The following is a 26,882-nucleotide window of genomic DNA, read 5'->3' on the forward strand; positions in this document are numbered from 1 at the left end:
GCCCACCAGCAGAGGCTCATTTGCATCTCATTAGTATGCACCTTGGGTTACTTAGGGTGCTCCCAAATCATCTCTGACCTCTCTCGTGCCTTGGCTCTGCAGTCAGGTTCAGCCAGCTCAGCAGCAGGACTGGGTGCCTCAGACAGCTGAAAGCCTGTCTTGCCCCACTGCCAGAGCTCAGCTTCCACCTGCAGCAACCCGCCTGCCTGCCTGGCTTTGTCCTAAGCTGTTCTACTCAGAGGGGAGAGGACAGACAGATGGCTGGGCTGGGCTGGGCTGGGCCAGGCTGGAGGAAATGGGAATGAGAGAGAAGATTGGAAATTAAACCTATGCCGAGAATCTGTGTTTGCTGGCAGGAGTGCATCTGAGGTTATGTGAGCCCTGATATGGGGGAGGGATCATATCATCCCCCCCTTCACAAATGCTCTTTCTAACCCATGGGCATGGGGAGCAGGCCAGGGGGACTGTTGGACACACAGGTGATCTGAGTTTTATCCTGGCTTGGCCCATGCTAGCTGTGTGATCTCAGGAGTTAAATAACCTCTCTGAGTCTCAGTTATCTCATCTACAAAATGAGGATAATTATAAGGTTGCTGTAAGCTAGCTTAAAAGAGATAATGCCTGCCAAGTGCTCACCACAGGGCCTGGCACCCAATAAATGTTCAATAAATGTCAGCTGTGAGCAGCTGCATGCGCCTCTGCAAGCACTCCATAGTTCCAAACCTCACCATCTTCAGGGCATCTGGTGATAGCTCAGCAGAGGGTTAGCCCAGGGAGGTAGGAAAGCAGGGACTAGTCTCCATTCCCAGATGGATGGGTGGAGTCTCCATGAAATGAGGGGATTTGCTCGGGGCTCTCTCACTGGGCCCCCTGCTTGGCCCTCCGATATAATACCAAAGGAGTAGGGGCTGAGGTCCCTGGATTGTCATCTTCATCATAGCAGCTACCTCAGGGGGGCTCACATGCAAGGCACTGTGCCCCCTGCTTTGTGCCCTTCATCTTAGTTCTGATCCTCATAACACCCTGATGATTATGTTCCCTCGTTTATGTCTGAAGAGACCAAGCCTCTGTCAGGTCCCATGATTTGCTCAAAATCATGCACAACCAGCAGTGGGCTGGGGCAGGACTCCAACACAGGCAGCCCCTCTCCAGAGCCTGAGTGTGTGGCCTGACTGTAGGCACCCCACCTCCTGCAGGTGCCTGAGTTAGAGGCAGAACCTGGTTGGGAGTGGCCACGTGAGACTGATGGGCTCACGGAAGGGAACAAGGAGAAACTTCTGTTTCAGCAGTTAAGAGGAACAGTATTCCTTTTGCTGTTGGCCACAGGGCCTGCTGGATCGTGGGAAGGCCATTTATTGTGTCTTGGATACAGACAGGAAGGGGGCCTAGAGTGGTCACCCCAACATGTCAGTGGCAGAACACAAAAGATCGGGAGATGTATGTTTTTATAGAATGTGCAGGACATTTTCTACCTGGTGTTTTCACTGTCAATACTCTTCTGACCACTTCACACCCACCCTCTGCCCCATCTTCAACTCTGAAGGAGGTCACATCTGTTATTATTTTAATTCTGCTCAACTTGCTGCTTGAGCTTTGCTGCAAATCACTGCAAAGAGAGAAGGAATGTCACAAAGACCCACGTGTGTGTGTGTGTGTGTGTGTGCGCACGCATGTGTGTTAAGGGACCCTCCCACAAGGGTCCGAGTGAGGGTCCGCACACTTACAGAAAATAATTCCTACATTCTACACATATTTTTTGAGCACCTACTGTAATGGTAATAACAACCACCCACTAGCGACCTTCTGCATGACTGGAGCTGTGCCAAATGCCATCCATGCATGTGTTCATTAAATCCTCCAGGAAGGTTAAGTGTTACTAGCCCCATTTCACAAATGGGGAAACTGAGGCTTAGATAAGCTCAGCTTTGCCCCTCAATGCAAGCGGAGGCAGTACTGAGGGCAGGTCTCACTCTGAAACCAGTTCTCTCTCCCTGCACTCTCCTCTTGACTAATTCAGAAGACCTTGGCCTTGTGGGTTCCTGAGGAGCCCCTAGGTTGACAGTGGAGCTGCTGGGGTTGGGGGAACAGCATGGCCAGTGCCAAAATGCCAGGATGGGGAGCCAGGGTTCTGGTTCCAATTCTGCCACCAACATGCTATGCAAATTAAAGTGACCCCTTCCCTTCTCTGGGAATAGTTTTCTCATCTTTATTAAACAGAGCTTGGGCTCATAGTAGTCTTCAAACTGCAACCTAGGGAGGCTGGGGATTTCACTGACAAAGGGACAATGCATAGGGGATGGGGCTCTGGGGCTCCTCTCACATCTATCATAGCAGGTCTATTTCAGTCTACTTAACATAAGAAGAATGATCGTTATAAAATAACAACAGCTAGCATTTATTTAGCAACTACTAGGTGCCATGCATGTGCTGAATGTTTAACAGGCACCATCTAGTTCTACCTTCAGAACACTATCTGAGGTGGGTTCAGTTAGTATTTTTCTCCCTTTTTTTTTTAAATGTATTTGCTTATTTATATTTAAATTGACAAAATTTGTATATATTTATGGTGTGCAACATAATGTATTGATAATGTATGCATAGTGGAATGGCTAAATCAAGCCATTTAACACATCCATTAACTCATATGCCTTGTTAAAATTATTTATTTATTTATTTATGTTTAGATATAGGGTCTTGCTCTGTCACCCAGGCTGGAGTGTAGTGGTGTGATCATTGTTCACTGCAGCCTCAAACTCCTGGGCTCAAGCAATCCTCCCACCTCAGCCTCCTGAGTAGCTGGGATTACAGATGCAAACCACCACACCTGGCTAATTTTTAAATGTTTTGTAGAGATGGGATCTCGATATGTTGGCTAAGCTGGTCTCAAACTTCTGGCTTCAAGCAATCCTCCTGCCTTGGCCTCCCAAAGCTCTGGTATTACAGGCATGAGCCACCATGCCTGGCCCCTACATGCTTATTTTTTTATGATGACAACATTTCAAAGGTATTCTCTTAGCAATTTTCAAGTACAATATACAATGTATTTATTAATTATAGTTACCATGTTGTACAATAGATCTCTTGAACTTACTTCCCTTCCAACCAGAGAGCCCCAGAAGTGGGGCTGGATTTGTTGGTCCCTCAGAATTCCTACTTTCCCTCCCTCCTACCCCAAGCCCTGTGTTCCTGGTCTTCCCTCTGGCTTAGGAATTTTTCACCTCCAAATGGAAGTTTTGTATTCTTTGACCATCTCCCCAATCCCCACCCTCACCCCAGCCACTGGTAACCATCATTCTATTCACTGTTTCTATGAGTTTAACCTTTTTAGAGTTCACACAGAAGTGAGTATATGAGGTTTCTAAAAAAGTATTTGCAGTATTTGCCCTTATGTACTTGGCTTATTTCCCTTAACATAATGTCCTCCAGGTTCATACGTGCTGTCACAATTGACAAAATTTACCCACCTTTTAAGGCTGAATGACATTCTTTTGTGTATATAGTCCATATTTTCCTTATTCATTCATCTGCTGATGGACATTTAGGGTAATTCCATATCTTGGCTATTGTGAATAATGCAGTAAACACGGGCGTGCAGGTATCTCTTTGACATACTGATTTCATTTCCTTTGGATATATACCCAGTGGTGGGATTGCTGGAGCATGTGGTAGTTCTATCTTTTATTTTTTGGGGAACCTCCATACTGTTTTCCGTAATGGCTGTACTAATTTGCATTTCTACCGACAGTGTCTGATGGTTCCCTTTTCTCCACATCCTCTTCAACAGCTGTTATCTCTTGTCTTTTTGATAATAGTCATCCCAACATAATCTAATTGTGGCTTTAAGCATCTCTCTTTCAAAGGTGAAGAAAAACATAGGCTCAGAGATCAAGTTATTCAAGGTTACCCCAGTTGGGACTTGAGGTCTGTGTTTGAAAACTCATCCTTTTGCGAAGGATTCCGTTGGATCGAAGTGGCAAGAACCACAGGAGAGTAAGCACCCCACAAAACGAGGCCCATTCAGCAGGGACATTCTGGCCTTTGCATTTTGTTCTCTTCTGCATCTGAAAGAAGCTTTCTGGTCCTCCTGGAGACTCTATCAGGGCACAACCTTCCTCACCTAGAACCTAGGGGAGGATCCCCCGTTCCCCTGTTCTGCGTTTAGAGCTTCTAATGAATAAATACCAGGCAGTGTTCTGCTAAGCTGGAGTTGGCTTTGATCTTTTTTTTTTTTTCACCTTTCCCTTTTCATGGATTTCAATGGTTTTCATCTAACAAACTCCTCCTACCGGAGAGCCCCAGAAGAAGTGGGGCTAGTGTCGTTGACCCCTCAGGATTCCTCCCTTCCCTCCCTGCCACCCCAGGTCCTCCAGTTCTAAGGTACCCTCTGGCTTAGGGATTTTTCAGCTGCAAATGCAAAGCTCATAGATCCATATAGACAGCCCTAAGAGGAAGAGACCCCAGACACGCCTCCTCCTCTCTCTGGGCCTCACTGAGTATCAGGATCTGCAAACTCGAAGACCCACAGCAGCGTTTCCTTGCTGACATCTCAGGGTCTTTGCATTGCCTCTGTCTGGAACTCTCTTCCTGAAGATAGCTCTCTGGCTCTCTTCCTCACTCTGTTCACTCCCTGCCCAAATGTCACCTTGTCATATAGGACTTCCTGACTCCCCTTTAAAAAATAGCATCTCCCCTCCGTGCTCTACCCCTTGCCCCACATGACGTTTCTTTATATCGCTTTTCATCACCTGACACAGTCAATATTTTCTTGTTTATTGTCTCTCTTTGCTACTAGAATACAATACCCACAAGAGCAGAAACCTCATCTCTCTTGTTCTCTGCTCTAGATGCCTGGCACAGGGCAGGCCCTCAGTCAGTATTAAATGAATGAATGAATGGCTTTGGTAGAGGAAGCTCAATAATAAAACACTTTCTTCACATCCCCCACTTTGTTCCTTTTCTTCCCCAAAGCCCAGGCCACTGGAAGCCCTTTTCTTCCTTCAAATATTCATTTCTCCAGGGTCATACTATGACTTTTGAGAGCTCTAAACATCTTAGTCTTTGTGGGCCCCTTCTTCCGTGAAACAATTACAAATGATAATTATGAAGTAATACATTAAAAATTATGTTCTATGACAGCATTGGTATAAAGATGCATATATAGTCATGTACCACACGACATTTTGGTCAGTGTGGGACTGCATATATGAGAGTGGTCTCATAAAATTTTAATACCATACTTTTACTGTACCTTTTCTATGTTTAGATACACAAATACTTACCATTGTGTTACAATCACCTACAGTATTCAATAGAGTAGGATACTGTACAGGTTTGTATCCTAGGAGCAATAGGCTGTACCACATAGCCTAGGTGTGTAGTAAGCTTCACCATCTAGGTTTGTGTAAGTGCACTCCATGTTTGCACCATAACAAACTTGCGCAAACTTCTCAAAAACCATGAATGGTCACAGTCTTCAAATTATCCAAGCCTCAATTTCACAGTTACAGATTCAGAGTAATGAATGTCATAGTACAGATGATGATGGTACATCACTAACTGGTACTGAGTGTGTTCCATTTCTCTCCCTACTACTAAGGAGAGAAATTATTTCAGTGGCTAAGACTTGACTAGCAGGTACCTAGAATGTCACCATTCTTTCACTTACAGTTTTTATTCTGGTTCAAATAATGACATATTTCTCAGAATGTATTACCATCGTTAAGTGAGACATACCTGTGTTATTATATATCCAAACTCTTCAACCTAAAAGTTTTTCTTTCTTTTGTATTTAAAATAAACTAAAACATTTATTGTTGATTCAATTTTCAAATTTAAAAGGAAATTCTCAATAATTTATTGACTATAGTAACTTTCTACAGTAGTCCTCATTCCTGAAAAGATGTTTAAAAACCCAAAAACCTATAGTATAACTTAATTGATTTAAACTAGGGGTGAGTGAAAAGCTGTTTTTAAATGTTCTCCTGGTAATTCTAATATGCATTAATAGTTGAGGCCACTGTTCCGGATAATATATCCCAGTTTGCTCCCTCAGATCATTCCCATCCTCCTCTAAGACATAATTTGAGGACATACGCATTCCAAAAGCCAACCATTTTAAAAATACCCCCTTGTTCCTACACCATACTGCTAAATATACATGAATTTTAGCTTTTTCCCTTCCGTATCTTTCTAGCCCACATATTAAGATCTCAATTTTTCTTAAGAGATTCTCCCTTTTCATTCTGCTTTAATAGTATGTGTAGTCCTGGGTCCTGGGTATGCCCTCTCTGCCTTATAGATGAGTGGACCCGGCATTCTTCTCTGAATCTTGTGAATCCTGTGGTTCCTATGCCGTGCTCTTTAGAGCTGGGCTGTCCAATGTGGTAGACACAAGTCACATGTGTCTTTTAAAATTTAAGTTAATTAAAATAAGATGAAATGAAAAACTCAACTCCTCAATTGTACTAGCTGCATTTCAAGTGCTCAATAGCCAGCCATGCATGGCTTGTGGCTCCCACCCTGGACAGCACAGAGACAGAACACTTCATCACTGCCGAAAGTTCTGCTGGAAAGTGCAGCTCTAGAGTGAGCTCCAGCTACTCCAGGTCTCTGGGATGTCTCTCCTCTTAGAATGTGGATTCTTATTCTGTGCCGGTGCTTGCATCCATCACCCTACTAGATGAGTGAACCTGGGCACAGTCTTCAAATTATCCAAGACTCAATTTCACAGTTACAGATTCAGAGTAATGAATGTCATAGTACAGATGATGATGGTACATCACTAACTGGTACTGAGTGTGCTCCAGTGCTAGTATATTTGCCATACTTTAACTCATTCAGCCTTCTCAACAACTCCATGAGGTAAGCACCATTATCTTCTCCCTTTGGCTGAAATCAGCAAGGTTAAATAACTACCCAGGGCCACACAGTTGACAAACTGAGAGCTCGGATTTGAAACCAGGTCTGTCTGATTCCAGAGCCCGCTTTCTTAACTTTTAATTCTGTCGAGTACTGCATACTCTACCCGAAGACCAAGTGAGATAACACATGCAAATGCTTACTTGAAAATGTATAGGTTATCATACAGATGTAAGACAGAATAATTTTTGTCATCAATAATAAAAAAATACTAATAAATAATGGGACCTCGTGTCCCAGCTCTCTTTCATCCACATCCTAAATAAGGATTTCCTTTGTAGTCATGTCTAATTCCAGACTAGGACAGGCCTGACTTTTACAGTCAACCCCCCTAAGATGGCCTCTCTGCCAGCTGATACTTCAGACTGCTGTTTACTGCGCCATTATTTGTTCTAATGAGGTGTTACTCTGCATCTTTCCTCCCTGTGCTTTCACTGTCAAATTATCGGTTTTCCCTGCAGTCCTGGGAAGTAGGTAGGAGGAGCTATTATTATCTCCATTTTATAGACAGGCAAATTGAGGCCCAGGAGAGATTCTGTGGCATTCTCAAGTCACAGGACCCATCAATGGCTCAAGCCACTGGCTCCTCTCCTGGCCACATCCAGTTATTTGTTTTGTTATATGAGAATCTGACAGTGGCTGCCTACAAACTAACAAATGACTCACATGTTCATCCAAGTTTCTTGGAAGTAAATTAAGTCTCTCTACCCTCAGTGAATTCCAGTTGTCTTAAACCAATAGAGCTGGTGTTCAAGCCCTATCCACACCAGAGTGGGAGACTTGAATGCGAAAATCCCTTTCTTGGTCTAATGTCAGATTATTCATCCCAGTGATGTAGCCCTGTCCTGGTTCTGCTTCTCAAAAATCATCAATGACTGACTCCCTACTACTAAGAAGAGAAATTATTTCAGTGGCTAAGACTTGACTAGCAGGTACCTAGAATGTCACCATTCTTTCATTTACAGTTTTTATTCAGGTTCAAAGCACAGTCCCTCTTAATTTATTTATCTCACCTTTTTAAGGTTTTTCATAAACAGAATATGTTAAGGATTCTTTCTTGAGAGCCACAAGAGCCAGTCTTAGCACTGAACACCTGGGGCAGAGGGGTAGGACAATTAGAGGGGTTTGGAATCACCCGTCCATTACAGCCCTTCCCTCTATATGCACACACATTATTTACAGACGAGAAAAAGGGTCCACGGGGCTTAGGTGACTTACTTGACCAAGAACAGACAGAGAATGAGTGACTTTAGGTCTCAGCCTCCCAGAACCCAGGTCAGGGATCAACTTATTACACTGACTCTCAAACAAGCATTGGCAGGTGTATAACCCTGATCCACAGAGAGGAAATCCCTTCGCTGCCTTTGGGGGGCTCGTTTAGGGTCTGATAGAGACCATAGGCATGCACAGGCCAAAGAACTATGCCTGTATGAGTTGGAAGGGACTTCCGAATGCTTCTTATCTCCCCCAAGGACAAATATCCTCCTACAGTAGAATATGCTCCTCAGGTGGCCACCCTGATTCTGCTTGGATTCCCCCAGTGATGAGGAGCCCTCCACGTTCAAACTTTTATCAGTGAGTTGGATAAAGACATGAGTATTACAACAATCAGGTTTCTGAATGTCAGAATCAAGATCCTGAGAAGCTGGAGTAGAGAGCTGAAACACAGGGTGAACTCAATCACAGCCTCTTTAAAGCCCTATGGCACTAACCTGCAGAAAATCAGCCTGCACAAGCAGAGATCAGGGATGATGGAATAATTTGTCTGAAAGTGTTTTTTGTTTTGTTTTGTTTTGTGATGGAGTCCTGCTCTGTTGCCAGGCTGGAGTGCAGTGGCACGATCTCGGCTCACTGCAACCTCCAACTCCCTGGTTCAAGCAATTCTCCTGCCTCAGCCTCCCAAGTAGCTAGGATTATAGGCACATGCCACTGCGCCTGGCTAATTTTTGTATTTTTAGTAGAGACGGAGTTTCACCATGTTGGCCAGGATGGTCCTCATCTCCCGACCTTGTGATCCACCCTGCTTGGCCTCCCAAAGTCCTGAGATCACAGGCATGAGCCACTGCACCTGGCCTGAAAGTTTTTATTATCCACAAACTCAACAGTTAATAGTATAAGCCGGGTGCTAAAAAGTAGTATTACTGGGTAATATTTGTTGAAAACTGTATCACGTATTGTGCTCAGCACTTATGTGCATTAACTAACTTTCATTCTTGAAATGATCTGAGGAAGTAGGGAAACTAAGGATCAGAGAAGGCAAGCCATTTGCCCAAGGTCACACGGCCAGAGCCTGTGTGTTGTTAACCACCTTCTCCTGCCTTTCACATCTTTGAAATGGGGCTAGGAGTTACATGGAGGCAGAGTTGGTTCATACATATATCCTAAAAGGGCCCATTCATGGCCAGGTAGACACAGAACTAATGTACCCACACAATTATTCAAAAAATTGACTACTGAGTATGCATGTGTGCCCTCTTGTAAATGTGCACATTCACTCAGATGCAGGTCTCTTTCTGGGCCTGAGGAGCCAAGGAGCATGAGGCCCCACCCCAGACAAGCGCCTGCTCGCAGCTTCCCGAAACAGTCTGTGGCTAGGCCAGCAAGCTTAGACTCGACCAGAGACCAGTGGCTTCCTGCTGTGTTGGGGCACAGGCTGGACCTTCTCCAGAGGCTTCAGCGGACCCCACCCTCAACCCAGCCCAGGCTTTGATTCTGCCTTGGCATTAAAATCTAATAACGAATATATCTTGAGTTTTGTCTACATACCAGGCACTGTGCTGAGTACATTAACGTGCATGATCTTATGTAGTCTCCATAAAACCCTATGAATATGAATGCAGTACTCTTAATAGCCCTCTCTCACAGATGAAAAAGCTGAGGTTCAGGGATATTGAGTAACTTTCTAAGGTTGAACAGGTAGCAAGTGGTAGAGCTGTGATTTCAAATCAAACAGTCAGATTCGTAAATGACCACAGCTCTTTCCAGAAGCACAGTCAGGAGGAAAGAACCTGGCTCTAATTCTCACCCTGTGACTTTGGGCAAGTCTCTTTCTTTCTTTGGGACTTTATTTTCCAGCTTCCAAAAGGAAGGAATGATCATGAAAGGCTCTTTCAGTGTTCATTCTGTCACTGTGTTTCCTAAGTCTAGATTCTTCCATTTTTCAACTAGTATTGATTGAGCCTGGTTCTATACCAGGCACTGTTCTAGGCACTAGGGAATTCATCTGTGAATAAGATACACAGAGCTCCTCTCTTCGTGGAGTCCATGAAGACAGTCATTAAACAAATAAACAAGAAAATATTGGGTAGTGATATATTTCATGAAGAAAATAGGGCAAAGTGATAAAGAGGGGAATTGGAAGCCTACTCCAAACAGGGGCTCAGGAGGTGACATTTAAGCTGAAAACTGAATGACAAGAAGGAACTATTCATGTGAGAATCTTAAGGGAGGCAGTAAATGCAAAGGCCCCGAGGCAGGTCCGGGTTTTGCATGGCTGCAGCTTGTGAACTGGAGAAGTAGCATGGGCCCAGGTGGTACAGAGCCTTCTAGGCCAGGGCAAGGAGTTTCTATTTTAATCTAAGTGCTATGGGAAGCCACTGGAAAATGTTAAGCAGGTAAGTCATATGAATTGATGTATGTTTACACAAGATGTTTTAAAATAGTGGTCCCTGGGTGTCGTGAACTAGGAAGGTAGTACAAGGAGCCCAACGTGCCTCTGCGCCCTGCAAGCTTGTTCACTCATCTAAACCTGGGGCCAGGAAACAGCTGTGCAGACACTGTTTCCTCTCTCAGCAAACTACTCCCCAGGTGTGCAGGTCCTACAGCCTGGGCAGGCCATGGGCACCAAGCCACCATCCAAGGGTGCATTCTCTCTGCATTTTATCCTCCTCCAGGGAGACCCCTCCCCTTCCCCTTCCCTACAGCTCATCTTAACGGCGCCTGCGCTGCAAGGTGCCAGTGCAGCCATGGAGCAGAGTATCTTGCTGGGGCCTGCCCAGTACGGGTGCTGACCTGGTGAACAGGAAGCTCTCCACACAGCAGGGCAGGCAGGGCTGGGAGGCTGCCTGCACCCTGGCCTCATAGAGCTGTGGAGCCAGTGGACCTGGGACTGGGGTGAGGACTCATTTTCCCTTGGGGTTTCAACTTCAAAAGCAATGCCATCCTGCAGGGGTTGGGGGCCAAATGACTCAGGGGTCCCCTTCTGCTTATGGGGGCTGGGTCAGGGGTAGGGTGAGTGTGGCTTTTGCCTGGGGCTGGCCCCACTATGGGCTGCAGCCCTAAGCATGGAGAGACAGCAAGGGGCAGGCAGGGTGGGAAATGTACAGCAGCTCTTTCTGCCACTAGCTTTCAGACCTCGAATGAAGAATCTGCCTCCTTCCTGCCCTCTCTTCTCTGAGGTGCCTGAGCTTAGGGCACCACCAACAGAACCTCAAGTCGGGAGGCAGGTGGTAGGGAAGCTTGAAGGGTGGGACATATTGAAATTATTTTCTGTCACGGGCCTTCAGACCCCGATTTAGGCAGACTTTTCTATTCTTGCCTCTTACCTCGGGATGCTGTCAGCACGATCTTGGGGAACCCTGTGCCCAGTTCACACAGGACTCTGGCATGACACGGCTCCAAGCCTCTCCTTCCCCCTTTGCCTTGGAAGCTTAACTCTTCCTTGGCTTTGAAGAGCAAGGCAACTGGAAAATCAGGTCTGGCCAGTTTCATCCAAGAATGCTCCAGCACATCTGGCTGGCAGCCACGAAGCTCCTAGGAATCAAGGCTCCCAGGGGCAAGCCATGCATCAGCCTGGTGCACCAGCCCTACACATGGCCCTTCCAAACCCTGCCCCGCTTCTCCTGCCCCTTGCCCCATCCTTGGCCCTGGTGAGTCTCACATTTTCACCCAGGCTGGAGTTCAGGGATGGGCTCTGTGGGAAACAGCAAGGGTCTAAGAGAGGCAAAGCATTTATTTATTATTAGTTCAACAAGAACTAACTCCCAGGGACTAGTTCTTACCTGGCCACACACTGTGTGACCTGGAGCTTGACTGATCTCGACTTTGGGGCTCTATTTCCCCATCTATACTCATCTATGATGAAAAGCAGGGACAGAACCCCATCATCTCTAATGTCCATTTCAACTCAGACATTCCAGGAGCCTGGGAGTTTTCAGGTTCCAGGTTATAAGATGAGTCAGTCATGCCCTGTCTATAAGGGACATGTGGTGAAACAGGTATAAATAGGACTGGGGCGGGGAGGCAACCCTGGTCTGTGCAAGGAGCTCCCACTAGCTATAAGGCCCTGGGCAGCTCCCTTCCTTTTATGAACCTTAGTTTCCTATTATCAATAATGGCTGATATTAAATTAGAACTGACAATAAACTAGGCACTCTGATAAGTCATTTACCTTTATTATTTCACTGAATTTTCACAACAATCCTATGAGATTGATGATTTCCTTATCCTTATTCTACAGAAGGTCAAATGAAGGCTCATTGAGGTTAAATAACTTGCTCTAAAAGTCACCTATCTAGCAAATGACGGAGGCAGGGCTGAGAGCCAGGCAGCCTGATGCCAGGCCTGGGATCTTGGTCACTTTGCTTTCCTGCAGCCTCTGCATATGTGGAAACAGCTCAGTTTGGCTAGAGCTCAGCCCTAGTGGAAAGGCCTTATAGGAAGGAGAGAGAGAATAGTAGTTTAGAACCAGATTGCTAAACTTGGTTCCTGGCTAAGAGTTGGTACTATCTCACCATCACCCAAGGAGTCACAGAAAGTTTTTGGGAAAAAAGAGTAAGAGTTGAGGACTGTGTTCTAGCTGCTGAGTGCCTTTGAGAGAGCATTTTGAACTAGTCTGCTATTCTTCAGCCACGGGGTTTCTCAACCATGGCACTATTGACATTGGGGCTGGATAATTCTGTTGCAGGGCTGATACGGTTTGGCTGTGTTCCCACGCAAATCTCATCTTGAATTGTAGCTCCCATAATCCCCCAGTATCATGGGAGGTATCCAGTGGGAGGTAATTGAATTATGGGGGTGTGTTTTTCCTGTGCTGTTCTCGTGATAGTGAATACGTCTTATGAGATCTGATGGTTTTATAAAGGGGAGTTCCCCTGCCCACGCTCTCTTGCCTGCTGCTAAGTAAGATATGCCTTTGCTTTTCCTTTGCCTTCTGCCATGATTGTGGGGCCTCCCCAGTCATGTGGAACGGTGAGTCCATTAAACCTCATTCCTTTATAAATTACCCAGTCTCAGGTATGTCTTTATTCTCAGTGTGAGAACTGACTCATACAAAGGCACTGTCCTATGCATTGTAGGTTGTTTAACAGTATCCCCAGCCTCTACCTGCCAGATGCCATTAGCACCACCACCCCCAAGCTGGGACAGCCAAAAGTATCTTCAGACATTGCCAAGTGTCCCTTGAGGGTCAAAATCACCTCCAGTTAAGAACCACAGCAGTAGAAACCATTTTTTTTTTTCCTAACTTGTGCCCTGTCTTTTATTTTCTGCCCAGGGTTTCGGGAGTTTTCCACCATGACTATTGCGCTGCTGGGTTTTGCCATATTCTTGCTCCATTGTGTGACCTGTGAGAAGCCTCTGGAAGGTATTCTCTCCTCCTCTGCTTGGCACTTCACACACTCCCATTACAATGCCACCATCTATGAAAATTCTTCTCCCAAGACCTATGTGGAGAGCGTCGAGAAAATGGGCATCTACCTCGTGGAGCCACAGTGGGCAGTGAGGTACCGGATCATCTCTGGGGATGTGGCCAATGTATTTAAAACTGAGGAGTATGTGGTGGGCAACTTCTGCTTCCTAAGAATAAGGACAAAGAGCAGCAACACAGCTCTTCTGAACAGAGAGGTGCGAGACAGCTACACCCTCATCATCCAAGCCACAGAGAAGACCTTGGAGTTGGAAGCTTTGACCCGCGTGGTGGTCTACATCCTGGACCAGAATGACCTGAAGCCTCTCTTCTCTCCACCTTCGTACAGAGTCACCATCTCTGAGGACATGCCCCTGAAGAGCCCCATCTGCAAGGTGACTGCCACAGATGCTGATCTAGGCCAGAATGCTGAGTTCTATTATGCCTTTAACACAAGGTCAGAGATGTTTGCCATCCATCCCACCAGCGGTGTGGTCACTGTGGCTGGGAAACTTAACGTCACCTGGCGAGGGAAGCATGAGCTCCAGGTGCTAGCTGTGGACCGCATGCGGAAAATCTCTGAGGGCAATGGGTTTGGCAGCCTGGCTGCACTTGTGGTTCATGTGGAGCCTGCCCTCAGGAAGCCCCCAGCCATTGCTTCGGTGGTGCTGACTCCACCAGACGGCAATGATGGTACCACCTATGCCACTGTACTGGTCGATGCAAATAGCTCAGGAGCTGAAGTGGAGTCAGTGGAAGTTGTTGGTGGTGACCCTGGAAAGCACTTCAAAGCCATCAAGTCTTATGCCCGGAGCAATGAGTTCAGTTTGGTGTCTGTCAAAGACATCAACTGGATGGAGTACCTTCATGGGTTCAACCTCAGCCTCCAGGCCAGGAGTGGGAGCGGCCCTTATTTTTATTCCCAGATCAGGGGGTTTCACCTACCACCTTCCAAATTGTCTTCCCTCAAGTTCGAGAAGGCTGTTTATAGCGTGCAGCTTAGTGAGTTTTCCCCTCCTGGCAGCCGCGTGGTGATGGTGAGAGTCACCCCAGCCTTCCCCAGCCTGCAGTATGTTCTAAAGCCATCTTCAGAGAATGTAGGATTTAAACTTAATGCTCGAACTGGGTTGATCACCACCACAAAGCTCATGGACTTCCACGACAGAGCCCACTATCAGCTACACATCAGAACCTCACCGGGCCAGGCCTGCACCACGGTGGTCATTAACATTGTGGACTGCAACAACCATGCCCCCCTCTTCAACAGGTCTTCCTATGATGGCACCTTGGATGAGAACATCCCTCCAGGCACCAGTGTTTTTGCTGTGACTGCCACTGACTGGGATCATGGGGAAAATGGATATGTCACCTATTCCATTGCTGGACCAAAAGCTTTGCCATTTTCTATTGACCCTTACCTGGGGATCATCTCCACCTCCAAACCCATGGACTATGAACTCATGAAAAGAATTTATACCTTCCGGGTAAGAGCATCAGACTGGGGATCCCCTTTTCGCCGGGAGAAGGAAGTGTCCATTTTTCTTCAGCTCAGGAACTTGAATGACAACCAGCCTATGTTTGAAGAAGTCAACTGTACAGGGTCTATCCACCAAGACTGGCCAGTAGGGAAATCGATAATAACTATGTCAGCCATAGATGTGGATGAGCTTCAGAACCTAAAATACGAGATCGTATCAGGCAATGAACTAGGGTATTTTGATCTAAATCATTTCTCCGGAGTGATATCCCTCAAACGCCCTTTTATCAATCTTACTGCTGGTCAACCCACCAGTTATTCCCTGAAAATTACAGCCTCAGATGGCAAAAACTATGCCTCACCCACAACTTTGAATATTACTGTGGTGAAGTACCCTCATTTTGAAGTTCCTGTAACATGTGATAAAACAGGGGTATTGACACAATTCACAAAGACTATCCTCCACTCTATTGGGCTTCAGAACCAGGAGTCCAGTGATGAGGAATTCACTTCTTTAAGCACATATCAGATTAATCATTACACCCCGCAGTTTGAGGACCACTTCCCCCAATCCATTGATGTCCTTGAGAGTGTCCCTATCAACACCCCCTTGGCCCGCCTAGCAGCCACCGACCCCGATGCTGGTTTTAATGGCAAACTGGTCTATGTGATTGCAGATGGCAATGAGGAGGGCTGCTTTGACATAGAGCTGGAGACAGGGCTGCTCACTGTAGCTGCTCCCTTGGACTATGAAGCCACCAATTTCTACATCCTCAACGTAACAGTATATGACCTGGGCACACCCCAGAAGTCCTCCTGGAAGCTGCTGACAGTGAATGTGAAAGACTGGAATGACAACGCACCCAGATTTCCTCCTGGTGGGTACCAGTTAACCATCTCGGAGGACACAGAAGTTGGAACCACAATTGCAGAGCTGACAACCAAAGATGCTGACTCAGAAGACAATGGCAGGGTTCGCTACACCCTGCTAAGCCCCACAGAGAAGTTCTCCCTCCACCCTCTCACTGGGGAACTGGTTGTTACAGGACACCTGGACCGCGAATCAGAGCCTCGGTACATACTCAAGGTGGAGGCCAGGGATCAGCCCAGCAAGGGCCACCAGCTCTTCTCTGTCACTGACCTGATAATCACATTGGAGGATGTCAACGACAACTCTCCCCAGTGCATCACAGAACGCAACAGGCTGAAGGTCCCAGAGGACCTGCCCCCTGGGACTGTCTTGACGTTTCTCGATGCCTCTGATCCCGACCTGGGCCCTGCAGGTGAAGTGCGCTTTGTTCTGATGGATGGCGCCCATGGGACCTTCCGGGTGGACCTGATGACAGGGGCGCTCATTCTGGAGAGAGAGCTGGACTTTGAGAGGCGAGCTGGGTACAATCTGAGCCTGTGGGCCAGTGATAGTGGGAGGCCCCTAGCCCGCAGGACTCTCTGCCACGTGGAAGTGATTGTCCTGGATGTGAATGAGAATCTCCACCCTCCCCACTTTGCCTCCTTCGTGCACCAGGGCCAGGTGCAGGAGAACAGCCCCTCGGGAACTCAGGTGATGGTAGTGGCTGCCCAGGACGATGACAGTGGCTTGGATGGGGAGCTCCAGTACTTCCTGCGTGCTGGCACTGGACTCGCAGCCTTCAGCATCAACCAAGACACAGGTACTGGGGGTGGGGTAGGATGGGGTGCCAGGGCCTGGGGTAGATGGGCTGAAGGAAAAAGAAGTCAGCCTGCAGGCTGAAATGAAAGGCAATAAATAGGGATTCTTTTTCTTGTGTATTTTATTTTTAATTTGTTTTTACTGGGAATATATGTCTATATATGTGCATATACACATACACATATATGCACATATATTGCATATTCTGTTTATAAAAGTAATACATCTGATTATAAATTTTTTATATAAAATTTAAAAATGAATGCTCCCCCATGTTCCATCACCCCAGATATAATCTTTATTAACAATTTGGTCTATAATCTTCTAAAGTTTCTTTCTTTGTATCTTATATATCATATATTGTTCATTTTATTATTATGAAAATACAGTATAATAGACACTATTCTAAAATTTACTTTTTTCATGTCATATAACATCAAGACATTTTGTCAGTTCATTTGTTTTAATTTGCCACATATTATTCTACCATATAGGTGTAATATTCTTATTTATATACTTTTACTTACATGCCTGAGTCTCTACAGAAAAAAATTCTTTTCTTTTTTTGAGATGGAGTCTTGCTCTGTCACCCGGGCTGGAGTGAGGTGGTTCGATCTCGGCTCATTGCAACCTCCGTCCCCCGAGTTCAAGCGATTCTCCTGCCTTAGGCTCCCGAAACTAGCTGGAATTACAGGCACCCACCACCATGCCCGGCTAACTTTTGTATTTTTAGTAGAGACGACTTTTGCCTTGTTGGCCAGCCAGGCTGGTCTCAACCTCCTGACCTCAGGTGATCCACCCGTCTTGGCCTCCCAAAGTGCTAGGACTACAGGCATGAGCCACCATGCCCGGCCGAAAAATTCTTAAAAATGAAGTTTCTAGGTCATAGGATAATGTGCATTTTCTGTGTTAATAAGTATTTCCAAATTGCTCTCCAAAAAGGTGACACAACCACGTTCCTTTTTTTAAGTTTCAAGGAAAGTAAGTGTGAGTCAGCACTGTTTGAGTGCCCACTACTGGTAAGGCCCTAAGATAGGTACCTGGGAGAGATCCAAGGTGAATAAAGGCAGATCACTGCCTTCAAGGAGTTTGCAATTTGGTAGGGGATTTATTTCCACCAAAACCAAGTTGTAATAACTTGTTCTCAATGTTGGCTTTCAGCAACTTTTGTCTCTTAACGCCAGCCACTGAAAGAAAACAGCTTAATCTAATTAAGCTGTTTAATTAGAAAGAGCATTAGATTGAGAGTCAATCCCAGACCCAGTTCTTCCACATACTTGCTACATGATCTTGGTCAAGTCATGCTCCCTCTCTGAGCCTCAGTTTCCCCAGCGGTTGTCTCTGTCATGCAATGGCTGTGAGCATGGGCCACGCCCTCTCACACAGGCCCTGTCAGTACAGCATGATCCAAGAGAGCTTGAGGTGTAAGCTTCTTTTACTCGTTCTTGGACCCTCAACTTCTAGAACAGTGCTAGCCCATCGTAAGCAATTTGTGGAGGGAATGAACTAAAAAATGAAGCTCAGCCCCTTAAAATCATGAAAATGATGGAGAAGGGAATGGCAATTTATTCATCAAATTCCTAACCCTGAAATTGATTATCTACCAGGACATAAAGTGTGAAGGAAACAGTTTAAGGACAAATATAAGAAAACCTCACTTACAGAATGTGAAATAGATCAATGGAACTTGGGTTTAAGTAGTCAAGAGAAAGTAGATAAACTACCACTGTCTTCTGAAAACCCTAAATATGCTCACCTGCTAAAGGCATGGGTCCATTTTAGCAGAGGAAGGCTCTGAGAGGTTCTAGAATAAGGATATTAATTCCCCTGTGTTCAACTCAGCACCTCCCACATTATATTGGTAGAAGCAGTTCCTTCTTTTCATAGAAAATCTACTTATCAATATCCTTTCCACAGTGCAGTTTGGGGAATGGTGGGTAAGGGTGATTTCTAAAGCCACTTTGAGCTCTAAAGCATTTTGGGTTTGCTGACTTACTGTCCCCAGGAATGATTCAGACTCTGGCACCCCTGGACCGAGAATTTGCATCTTACTACTGGTTGACGGTATTAGCAGTGGACAGAGGTTCTGTGCCCCTCTCTTCTGTAACTGAAGTCTACATTGAGGTTACGGATGCCAATGACAACCCACCCCAGATGTCCCAAGCTGTGTTCTACCCCTCCATCCAGGAGGATGCTCCCGTGGGCACCTCTGTGCTTCAACTGGATGCCTGGGACCCAGACTCCAGCTCCAAAGGGAAGCTGACCTTCAACATCACCAGTGGGAACCACATGGGATTCTTTATGATTCACCCTGTTACAGGTAAGGATCCAAAAAGCTGGGTGAACAGGGATCTCTACAATGGTGGTTCTCAAATTGTGGGCCCAAATCAGCACCATCAGCATTACTGTGAACTTGGAAATTCAAATTCTCCAGCCCCACCCTAAACCCACTGAATCAAAATTTTGAGGGTGAGGCCCAGCAATCCGTGTTTTCACAAGATATGCAGGGGATTCTGATGTGTTTCAAATGTGTACTAACATTTGACAATGCTGTTCTACAAAGTCCATCTCTGTGTGAAAATGAAAAGGATCTGTCTTCACGTTTCTTTCCTTGGGGCTCAAGGAAACCAAGCAGGTTGCCCATTGGTCAACCTGAGACTAGTTCAGACCTCCAAGTGGTCCCAATCTGACTCTCTCCTGAGTCATGAGCCACAGGTTGAATCCCTTAACCCTAGTTCCAGACTGATTTCAACCCCGCCCAGAGTGTTGGCAATGTGAATCCACTTATGTTGTCAACCATCTCAGGAGCACCTGCCCAAAGCCTTCTGGGACAAGGATGGTGGATGGCTGGGAGAAATCCAGACGTTGGAAGCTGGCAACAGTGAGTCAGACATTGCCCATAGAGGTGTTTTGTTTGATTTGCTTAAACTTTAAACAATTATTTTTAAGTTGCAGCCAACACATAAAATTAGAAAATTCCACAAAACGTGCCAGATTTCTGGTTGTTCTTTAAAAATGGGAGGGTCGGGGCACCCTGTCTTCACAGTCCCTCTGGGCCACAGTGGTCCAGAGCCAACAGCCGCTCCCTTTGTAGACCTGGCACAGATGCTCTGGTCCCTGCAGGTCCTGCCATCCCCTGTTGTGTTATTCCCAGCCTGCGTCCCTCATTGACACCACCTGCCTGGCTTTCCTTGGTGCCGCAGTGTGAGAGCTGGGTCCGGTTGCTGCAGACACTTCTTAAAGCCTCATCTTCCTCTTGGGGGATGAACAACAATCCGATTGTAAAGAAGGCTGACATATTCCCCACTGAACCCAACATCCTGTTTTCCGTCTCCAATAATTTACTCTTGTCGGAGAAGGATGGAACCTGGTGAGATTGGAGGAAAGGAAGAATGCAGTCCCTTTATTCTTAAGACAAAAGGTAACCAAGAGGAGGATGACGCTGGGAGTCCTGGAGCAGACAGAGGGGTGGGTGAGATATAAGTGCCTATTTGCCTGGTAACATTTATTGCCAACCTTTCCTGTTAACCTTTGACCTCAGGGTGTGGAGTAGTTCTAGGAGGAGGATGCTTTTCTCCTGGAAAACAGGCTGAAGCTGGCTCTCTACCTGGGCCTACCCTGTCCCTCCCTCTTCAGGAGTGGGAAGAGATCTCTCACCTAAGGCATTAACTTCTCAGCTTCTTCCAAATCATTGTTCTGTTTACTATCAACAGTTCCCTGACAGCAGGTCTGGCAAAATGCCCTAGAGGGCAGAGATGTTCTTAGCCTTCCTGCAGTTGAAAGGAAGAAATCTTTATAAGCATGAACATTTTCAAAAGTAGAACAAATCACCAATGTGCCCCCAGCCCACCTTTCTCATCACCACCATTACTCTGTCCCACTTCCCTACTTGGATGCCTTGTATGGCTTCCCTGTGCCCTTAAGATAAAGTCAGTAAGCCAGACACAGTGGCTCACACCTGTGATCCCAGCACTTGTGGAGGCCGAGGCAGGAGGATCGCTTGAGCCCAGGAGTTCAAGAGCTGCCTGGGCAACATGGCGAAATCCCATCTGTACAAAACATACAAAAATTAGCCTGGTGTGATGGTGTGCACCTGAAGTCCCAGCTACTCAAGAGGCTGAGGTAGCAAGATGGCTTGAGCCTGGGAGGTTGAGGCTGCAGAGCCTGGGAGGTTGAGGCTGCAGTGAGCCATGATCACATCACTGGTCTCCAGACTGGGTGACAGAACAAGAGCCTGTCTCAGAAAAAAAAAAAAAAAAAAAAAAGATTCTGCTGTGTCCTACAAAGTCATGCCTGGTCTGTCCTTTCTGACCTCTCTGGCCTCATCTCGCCCCTCTCCTGCTGCCCCTCCCCATGTTCCAGTCACATGGCCTGCCTCAGTCCGGACCCCTCCACGCAGGACTTCGCATGTGCCATTCTCTCTAACAGGCGACTCTTCAATCCTTTTGTCTGGTTAATTCCCGCTCTTCTTTCAGATTCCAACCTAGCTGTTCTTTCCTTAGAGAAGTTTTTCCTGATACCCTAACACGCTTTCCAGCACCACCTACTCCTTTTTGCGACGTTTATCCTACAGGACGTTATATTCACTTGTGTGATTATCCCATTAATCATCTGTGTCCCTCACTAGACTTCAAAGTTCCCTGAGAAAAGGGACCCGAACTGTTGGTGCCACCATAATTTCTTCAGTACCTGTCACACAGTAGGAGCTCACCAAATAATTGCTAAATGGATGAATGAGTCTCTGCCAGCATCCACAATGTTTTGTTAAGCCCAAGATTCATTCACATACTCAGCAAATGTTTAAATGTGTCTGACCTTACTAGGCTTCTAAACAATGTGCCGTGGAGTTATATGAAGATAAATAAAACACAGTTTCAGGTCTTGAGAAATTCAGTCCATTAGGAGCATGAAGATTTGGATATAAACACGATAGAACCAGTTTGAAAGGGCATAACATTGTAAAATATGTGTAGATACAGTGCCCTGGCCACTCAGAAGAAGGAGGAAGCTGCTCTGGGTGGTGGATCTGCAAGGGCTTCACGGAACAGGGGTGGTTATGCTGAGCTGGAGGGTGGGAGGATTTTGAGAGGCAGCAGTCTGGGAAAGCAAATGGGCGAGGATGATGACACAGGTGCTATCTGAGAGGGAGGAAGACCCTGATCTTGTTGAAGACATGCAAGTAGATGGACTTTCTCAAGGTTTATCTCAGTTCCACCACTTATAAATAATGAGATCTTGGGAAAGTGAGTTACCTGCTCTATGCTTGAGTTTTCTCACCAGCGAAATGGAGATTATAACAGAGACCACCTGGGCTGTTGTGAGGATTAAATGAGTTAATATGCAGAGCTATAGAAAGAGCTTAGCTGAATGCCTGTGCATGTGAGAGTTCCAAAAGGATTGGTTCTTTGATGCTGCAGGAGGGAAGAAGAGGAAGATGAAGATGGAAAGGCAGCTGGGGCAAGACCTAGATTGTGGTGACTCAGGATAAGAGGAGTTAAAGATCAGGAATCTATCAGAGGTGGAATCAACAACAGTCAGAAAACTGTTGGATGTGGGAAGATGAAGGGTCATATATGGATCTGAGATAGGGTGTTGGGGAAACATTTGTTTGGAAGAGAAAAATGGTAAGAGTGAAGTCCACTGAGCGCCACCTTATCCAGGAAGGCTGAGAGGGGTTTTCTATGCACCTTAGTGAACATGCACACAGCCCTATGGAGGTGGTTCTGCTATGTCCCCATTCTATTCAGGCACTTCCTGGGAACCCTGATACTGACTTCAGAGAGGAGGATGAGGATGAGAATAGGGGCAGGTAAGCCTTCTATCTTGGCTCACTGCAACCTCTGCCTCCTGGGTTCAAGCAATTCTCCTGTCTCAGCCTCCCTAGTAGCTGGGACTACAGGCACACGCCACAACATCCAGCTAATTTTTTTGTATTTTTCGCAGAGACAAAGTTTCACCACATTGGTCAGGCTGGTCTTGAACTCCTTACCTCAGGTGATCCGCCTGCTTTGGCCTCCCAAAGTGCTGGGGTTACAGGTGTGAGCCACCATGCCCAGGCGACAAGCTGCCTTTTTTACTCAACAATACATTGTGTGCAGCATTTCCCCATCTACGGAATGTATTTTGAATAGTTGCTTAAGATTTCTTTTTATGTAAAATGTATACAACTCTTCCCTTATATGGATTGTGTCCAATTATTGGCTTTTTAAAATGTGACTCAGGTGAACACCGTGTGAACTCATCTTCCCAGATGTATGCACTGATTTCCTTAGAATACATTCCTTAAAGTGGGATGAGAAGTTCAGAACTTAAGCCAGAAAGATGTTAAAGGTCAGCCAATTCAACTCCTTTTGCAGAAGAGGCTGGGGTTGAAATAAGGTTGGGAGAAATAAGCAGGAGCTTCCTGGAGTCAAGGCGAGGCACAGAGGGGATTAGTGGGTCCCCTGTAAGGAACCTGAGGCTGGAGTTGGGGGTTGGCAGGGCCATAGGAGGGGAAAGGAGAGGCTGAGGCAGGAGGTAGCGTCCTTCCTGGAGGCCTCCCAATCCCAAAGACCCTGAATGCTTTCCCAGCCTCACCATGACCCGTAAGCCATTCCTATCCCAACATATGAATTCTCAGAATTGAATTGGTTGTCAGGAGTTTTTCAGATGTAAAGATAGAAACCCAATGCAGATTAGCTGAGGCAGTAAAAGACATTTGTTTTCTTACTTTACAGAAAATTCCAGACATAATATGGCTGCAGGCACAGCTGTAGCCAGCATTGGAATAATGTAATGAAGGTGCTGCCTCTGCTTATCTCTTGGCCTCATTTTCTCTGAGTGGGTCTAGCCTCAGGAGTCCCTCGTCTTGTTGCTGTCAGGCTTCCTCCTGTTCTCTCAGCACAGCAGCAGAAAAAGTCTCTTTCTAGAGCTCTTGCAAAAGTCCCAGAATGGATTCTCATCAGACAGACTGGTCCCTTGTCTATTGCAGAGCCAGTTGCAAGGGCCAGGGGGATAGTCTGCGCTGACTGGCTATCCTTGGACTATAAACTTCTCCCCAGGTGGGTCAGCCTCACCCCAGATAATGAAGGACTAAAACTAGGAACGGTTTTAATTCCTAATTAGAACCTAATTCTCCTGGTTTCCCGTCAGGAGAACTGGGGTTTGTTTATTAAAAGAAGAGGGAATGAATGATGAGCAGAAGACATCCAGATGCAAACATGTTCCATAGATTTTAGTGACAAGGAACCAAAACTGCATCACAGCAGTGCTGACATTGACCCTTGTGCACCAGTAACCCTACTGGTTGCTTCCAGCTGGCAACCATCCTGACTGGGGAGGCTGCTCGTGGTGGGCCGATTGCTGAAGTTTTGATGTATCACCCCTGCCTAATAGAGAAAGCAGGAAGTAGCTGGGAACTTCACCTGACACATTATCTCTGCTGTTCTCTCCCAGCTCCTCACTTCCCCCTTCCTTTCCCCCGAGTTTCATTTCCCCTTAGTGTTCTGATGCTCCTCAGCCTACAGTGAGGTCATATTCCAATAGATCCATCATAAGTTGAAAATGCTGTAAGACTAAACTGTGTTTAAACACCAAACCTACAGAACATCATAGCTTAGCCTTGCCTACCTCGTATGCGCTCAGAACACTTGCATTAGCCTACAGGGGGCAAAATCATCTCACATAAAGCCTATTTTATAATAAAGTATTAAATATTTCGACATTTCAGTATTTGTACTCAATGCTTCAGTATTTGAATACTGAAGTGAAAGTAAAAAACAGAATGTATGGGTACTTGAAGTATGGTTTGTACTGAATGTGTATCACTTCCACACCATGATAAAGTAGGAAATTTAAGTTGAACTATCCTAAGTCGGGGATGATCTTTACGTGTTCTTCAAAGATCAGAAGAATTCTTATCTGAGATTTGAATGTAATTCTTGAAGTTGCCTCAGTAAAGTGGCCCTGAAAGCCTTTTGCTCATGTCTCTCCGCTATCACCTCTCTCCCAGGTCTCCTATCTACAGCCCAGCAGCTGGACAGAGAGAACAAGGATGAACACATCCTGGAGGTAAGTAATGGTGGTGAATCCATCCACTGGGTTTGAATGCCTCCTACAGAAGGTGATTTGTGGAGCCACGTTAGGCCTTGGAGCCACGTGCATGTCTAGCACTGTGGCTGAGGACGGTCTGGGTTCAGGGAGGAAGATATATGTGAGCTGAACCTTGCTGGATGATCCTTGGATCTTTGCTAGCTCCTCAGCACGGAGAAGGGAAGGAGTCTGAAACTGTGCCCAGGCTGGGTAGGCACCATTGATTGATTAGTGATGCCTGCAGGGAGTGAAGGAGAGGGGAGCAGTACATGTGTGGTATGTACTTATCGAGTCCAGTCCATCCCTCCTGGCTCAGGGAGACAGAATCATTCTTGGTCAAACACTAGGTCAGTAGCAGAGCCAGGATGAAAACCAGACCTTTGCCTTCTAGATCTGTGCTCTTTCTAGGATGCCTCTAAAATCGCATAGGCATTCCTGGTGCCTATTCCAATGATAGGCTTTGGTTAGTGACCTAGAGGGAATGAAATCAGAAGAGAAGGAGATCAGGTGGAAATTAACTATTTCCCCTACTGAGCTGTCTTTCACTGATGATCTCTTCTAGTTTTAAAAGTATCAGGAGGGGGGAATACATATTCCTCAGCAGGAAACAAATTTTTGCCTTTGATACTTCCAGGCTCTGCATATTCTTTTTCCTTTGGTAAGAAACAGGTATTATTGGTCAGGTGCCGTGGCTCATGCCTGTAATCCCAGCACTTTGGGAGGCTGAGGCGGGCAGATCACTTGGGGTTAGGAATTCAAGACCAGCCTGGCCAACATGATGAAACCCCATCTCTACTAAAAATACAAAAATTAGCCAGGTGTGGTGGCAGGTGCTTGTAATCCCAGCTACTGGGGAGGCTGAGGCAGGAGAAGCACTTGAACCCGGGAGGTGGAGGTTGCAGTGAGCTGAGATCGTGCCACTGCACTCCAGCCTGGGCGATAGAGCGAGACTCAGTTTCAAAAAAAAAAAAAAAAGAAGAAACATATTATTAGTAAGAAGTAGCTAAATGGCCTTCTAGAATTCCTAGGGACTGAAAGCATTCTCCACAGTTCAGTAACAGATATTTACCTTTAAACACCAAAGTGTTTTTTAAAATTCGAAACCATTCCAGGTGGAAGTGTTCTGTCTGATGTGATGCCCTTGGGGCTATTGATGCATGTGATTATTTGCCCCTGCGTTAAATAGCTACTGGTTCTGAAATGGTTTTGGGGCCTTTTCTCACTCTGGATTTCATTGCATGCATCAGGCCACGTGTCTGACTCAGAAAGTACCACTCATTCCCTCATAAACATTTTCTCATTTGTTTTCTCTGATCTTGAGCAGCTTAAGGAAACCAGAGAGCTAAGATTATGAGGAACACAAGCAAGTGAAAAGTAGGTAGCCTCTGAGAAATGGCCCAGGGGTTGTCCCACATAAACAGCACCAGCTTTTGTGTAGAGACTCTGACTCTGTCTTCTTCCAGTTCTTTCTGCTTCCTTTCTCTGTTCTCACTGGCTTTCCCAGAGGCAAAGTTGCCAGAGAGCTGAGTTCCAAGTAGGTGAAGTTATGATAATAAAAAGTACAAGCTTATACCAAAGAATAAACTGACTACTATTTCCAGGTTGTTAAAAGTGGTGGTAGGGCTGTGGTGGGTGGCAAAGCATAGTCACTAATTTGCAATTGTCAGTTCAGGTGCTTATGCTCAATTCTGCTCCCAGGTGACTGTGCTGGACAATGGGGAACCCTCACTGAAGTCCACCTCCAGGGTGGTGGTAGGCATCTTGGACGTCAATGACAATCCACCTGTATTCTCCCACAAGCTCTTCAATGTCCGCCTTCCAGAGAGGCTGAGCCCTGTGTCCCCTGGGCCTGTGTACAGACTGGTGGCTTCAGACCTGGATGAGGGTCTTAATGGCAGAGTCACCTACAGTATCGAGGACAGCGATGAGGAGGCCTTCAGTATCGACCCAGTCACAGGTGTGGTGTCATCCAGCAGCACTTTTACAGCTGGAGAGTACAACATCCTAACGGTGAGCAGACAGAAGGAAGCCACGGAGGCAGGAGTGGCATGCTGGTTAGTGGCCTTCTTTGAGAATTCAGGAGGAGGGAGACAGCCCGCCAGCATAAGGGAAATGGTACTCTC

At 46.2% G+C, this 26,882-nt stretch overlaps 1 protein-coding gene across 3 annotated transcripts in view; it reads left to right on the forward strand.

The window, feature by feature from the left end:
- The window catches only part of FAT2 (FAT atypical cadherin 2), an 86,694-nt gene that overhangs the window by 9,557 nt on the left and 50,255 nt on the right, over window positions 1–26,882 (forward strand). For all 3 annotated transcript variants that reach the window (XM_055285570.2, XM_055285569.2, XM_055285568.2), the window contains exons 2-5: window positions 13,412–16,690; window positions 18,695–19,009; window positions 24,680–24,738; window positions 26,458–26,769. In XM_055285570.2, coding sequence (XP_055141545.1) covers window positions 13,432–16,690; window positions 18,695–19,009; window positions 24,680–24,738; window positions 26,458–26,769 — 3,945 coding nt within the window. In that variant the 5' untranslated portion in view covers window positions 13,412–13,431. The remainder of the gene's footprint in view (window positions 1–13,411; window positions 16,691–18,694; window positions 19,010–24,679; window positions 24,739–26,457; window positions 26,770–26,882) is intronic.

This window comes from Symphalangus syndactylus, chromosome 7 (genome assembly GCF_028878055.3).
Source record: "Symphalangus syndactylus isolate Jambi chromosome 7, NHGRI_mSymSyn1-v2.1_pri, whole genome shotgun sequence".
NCBI lineage: Eukaryota > Metazoa > Chordata > Mammalia > Primates > Hylobatidae > Symphalangus > Symphalangus syndactylus.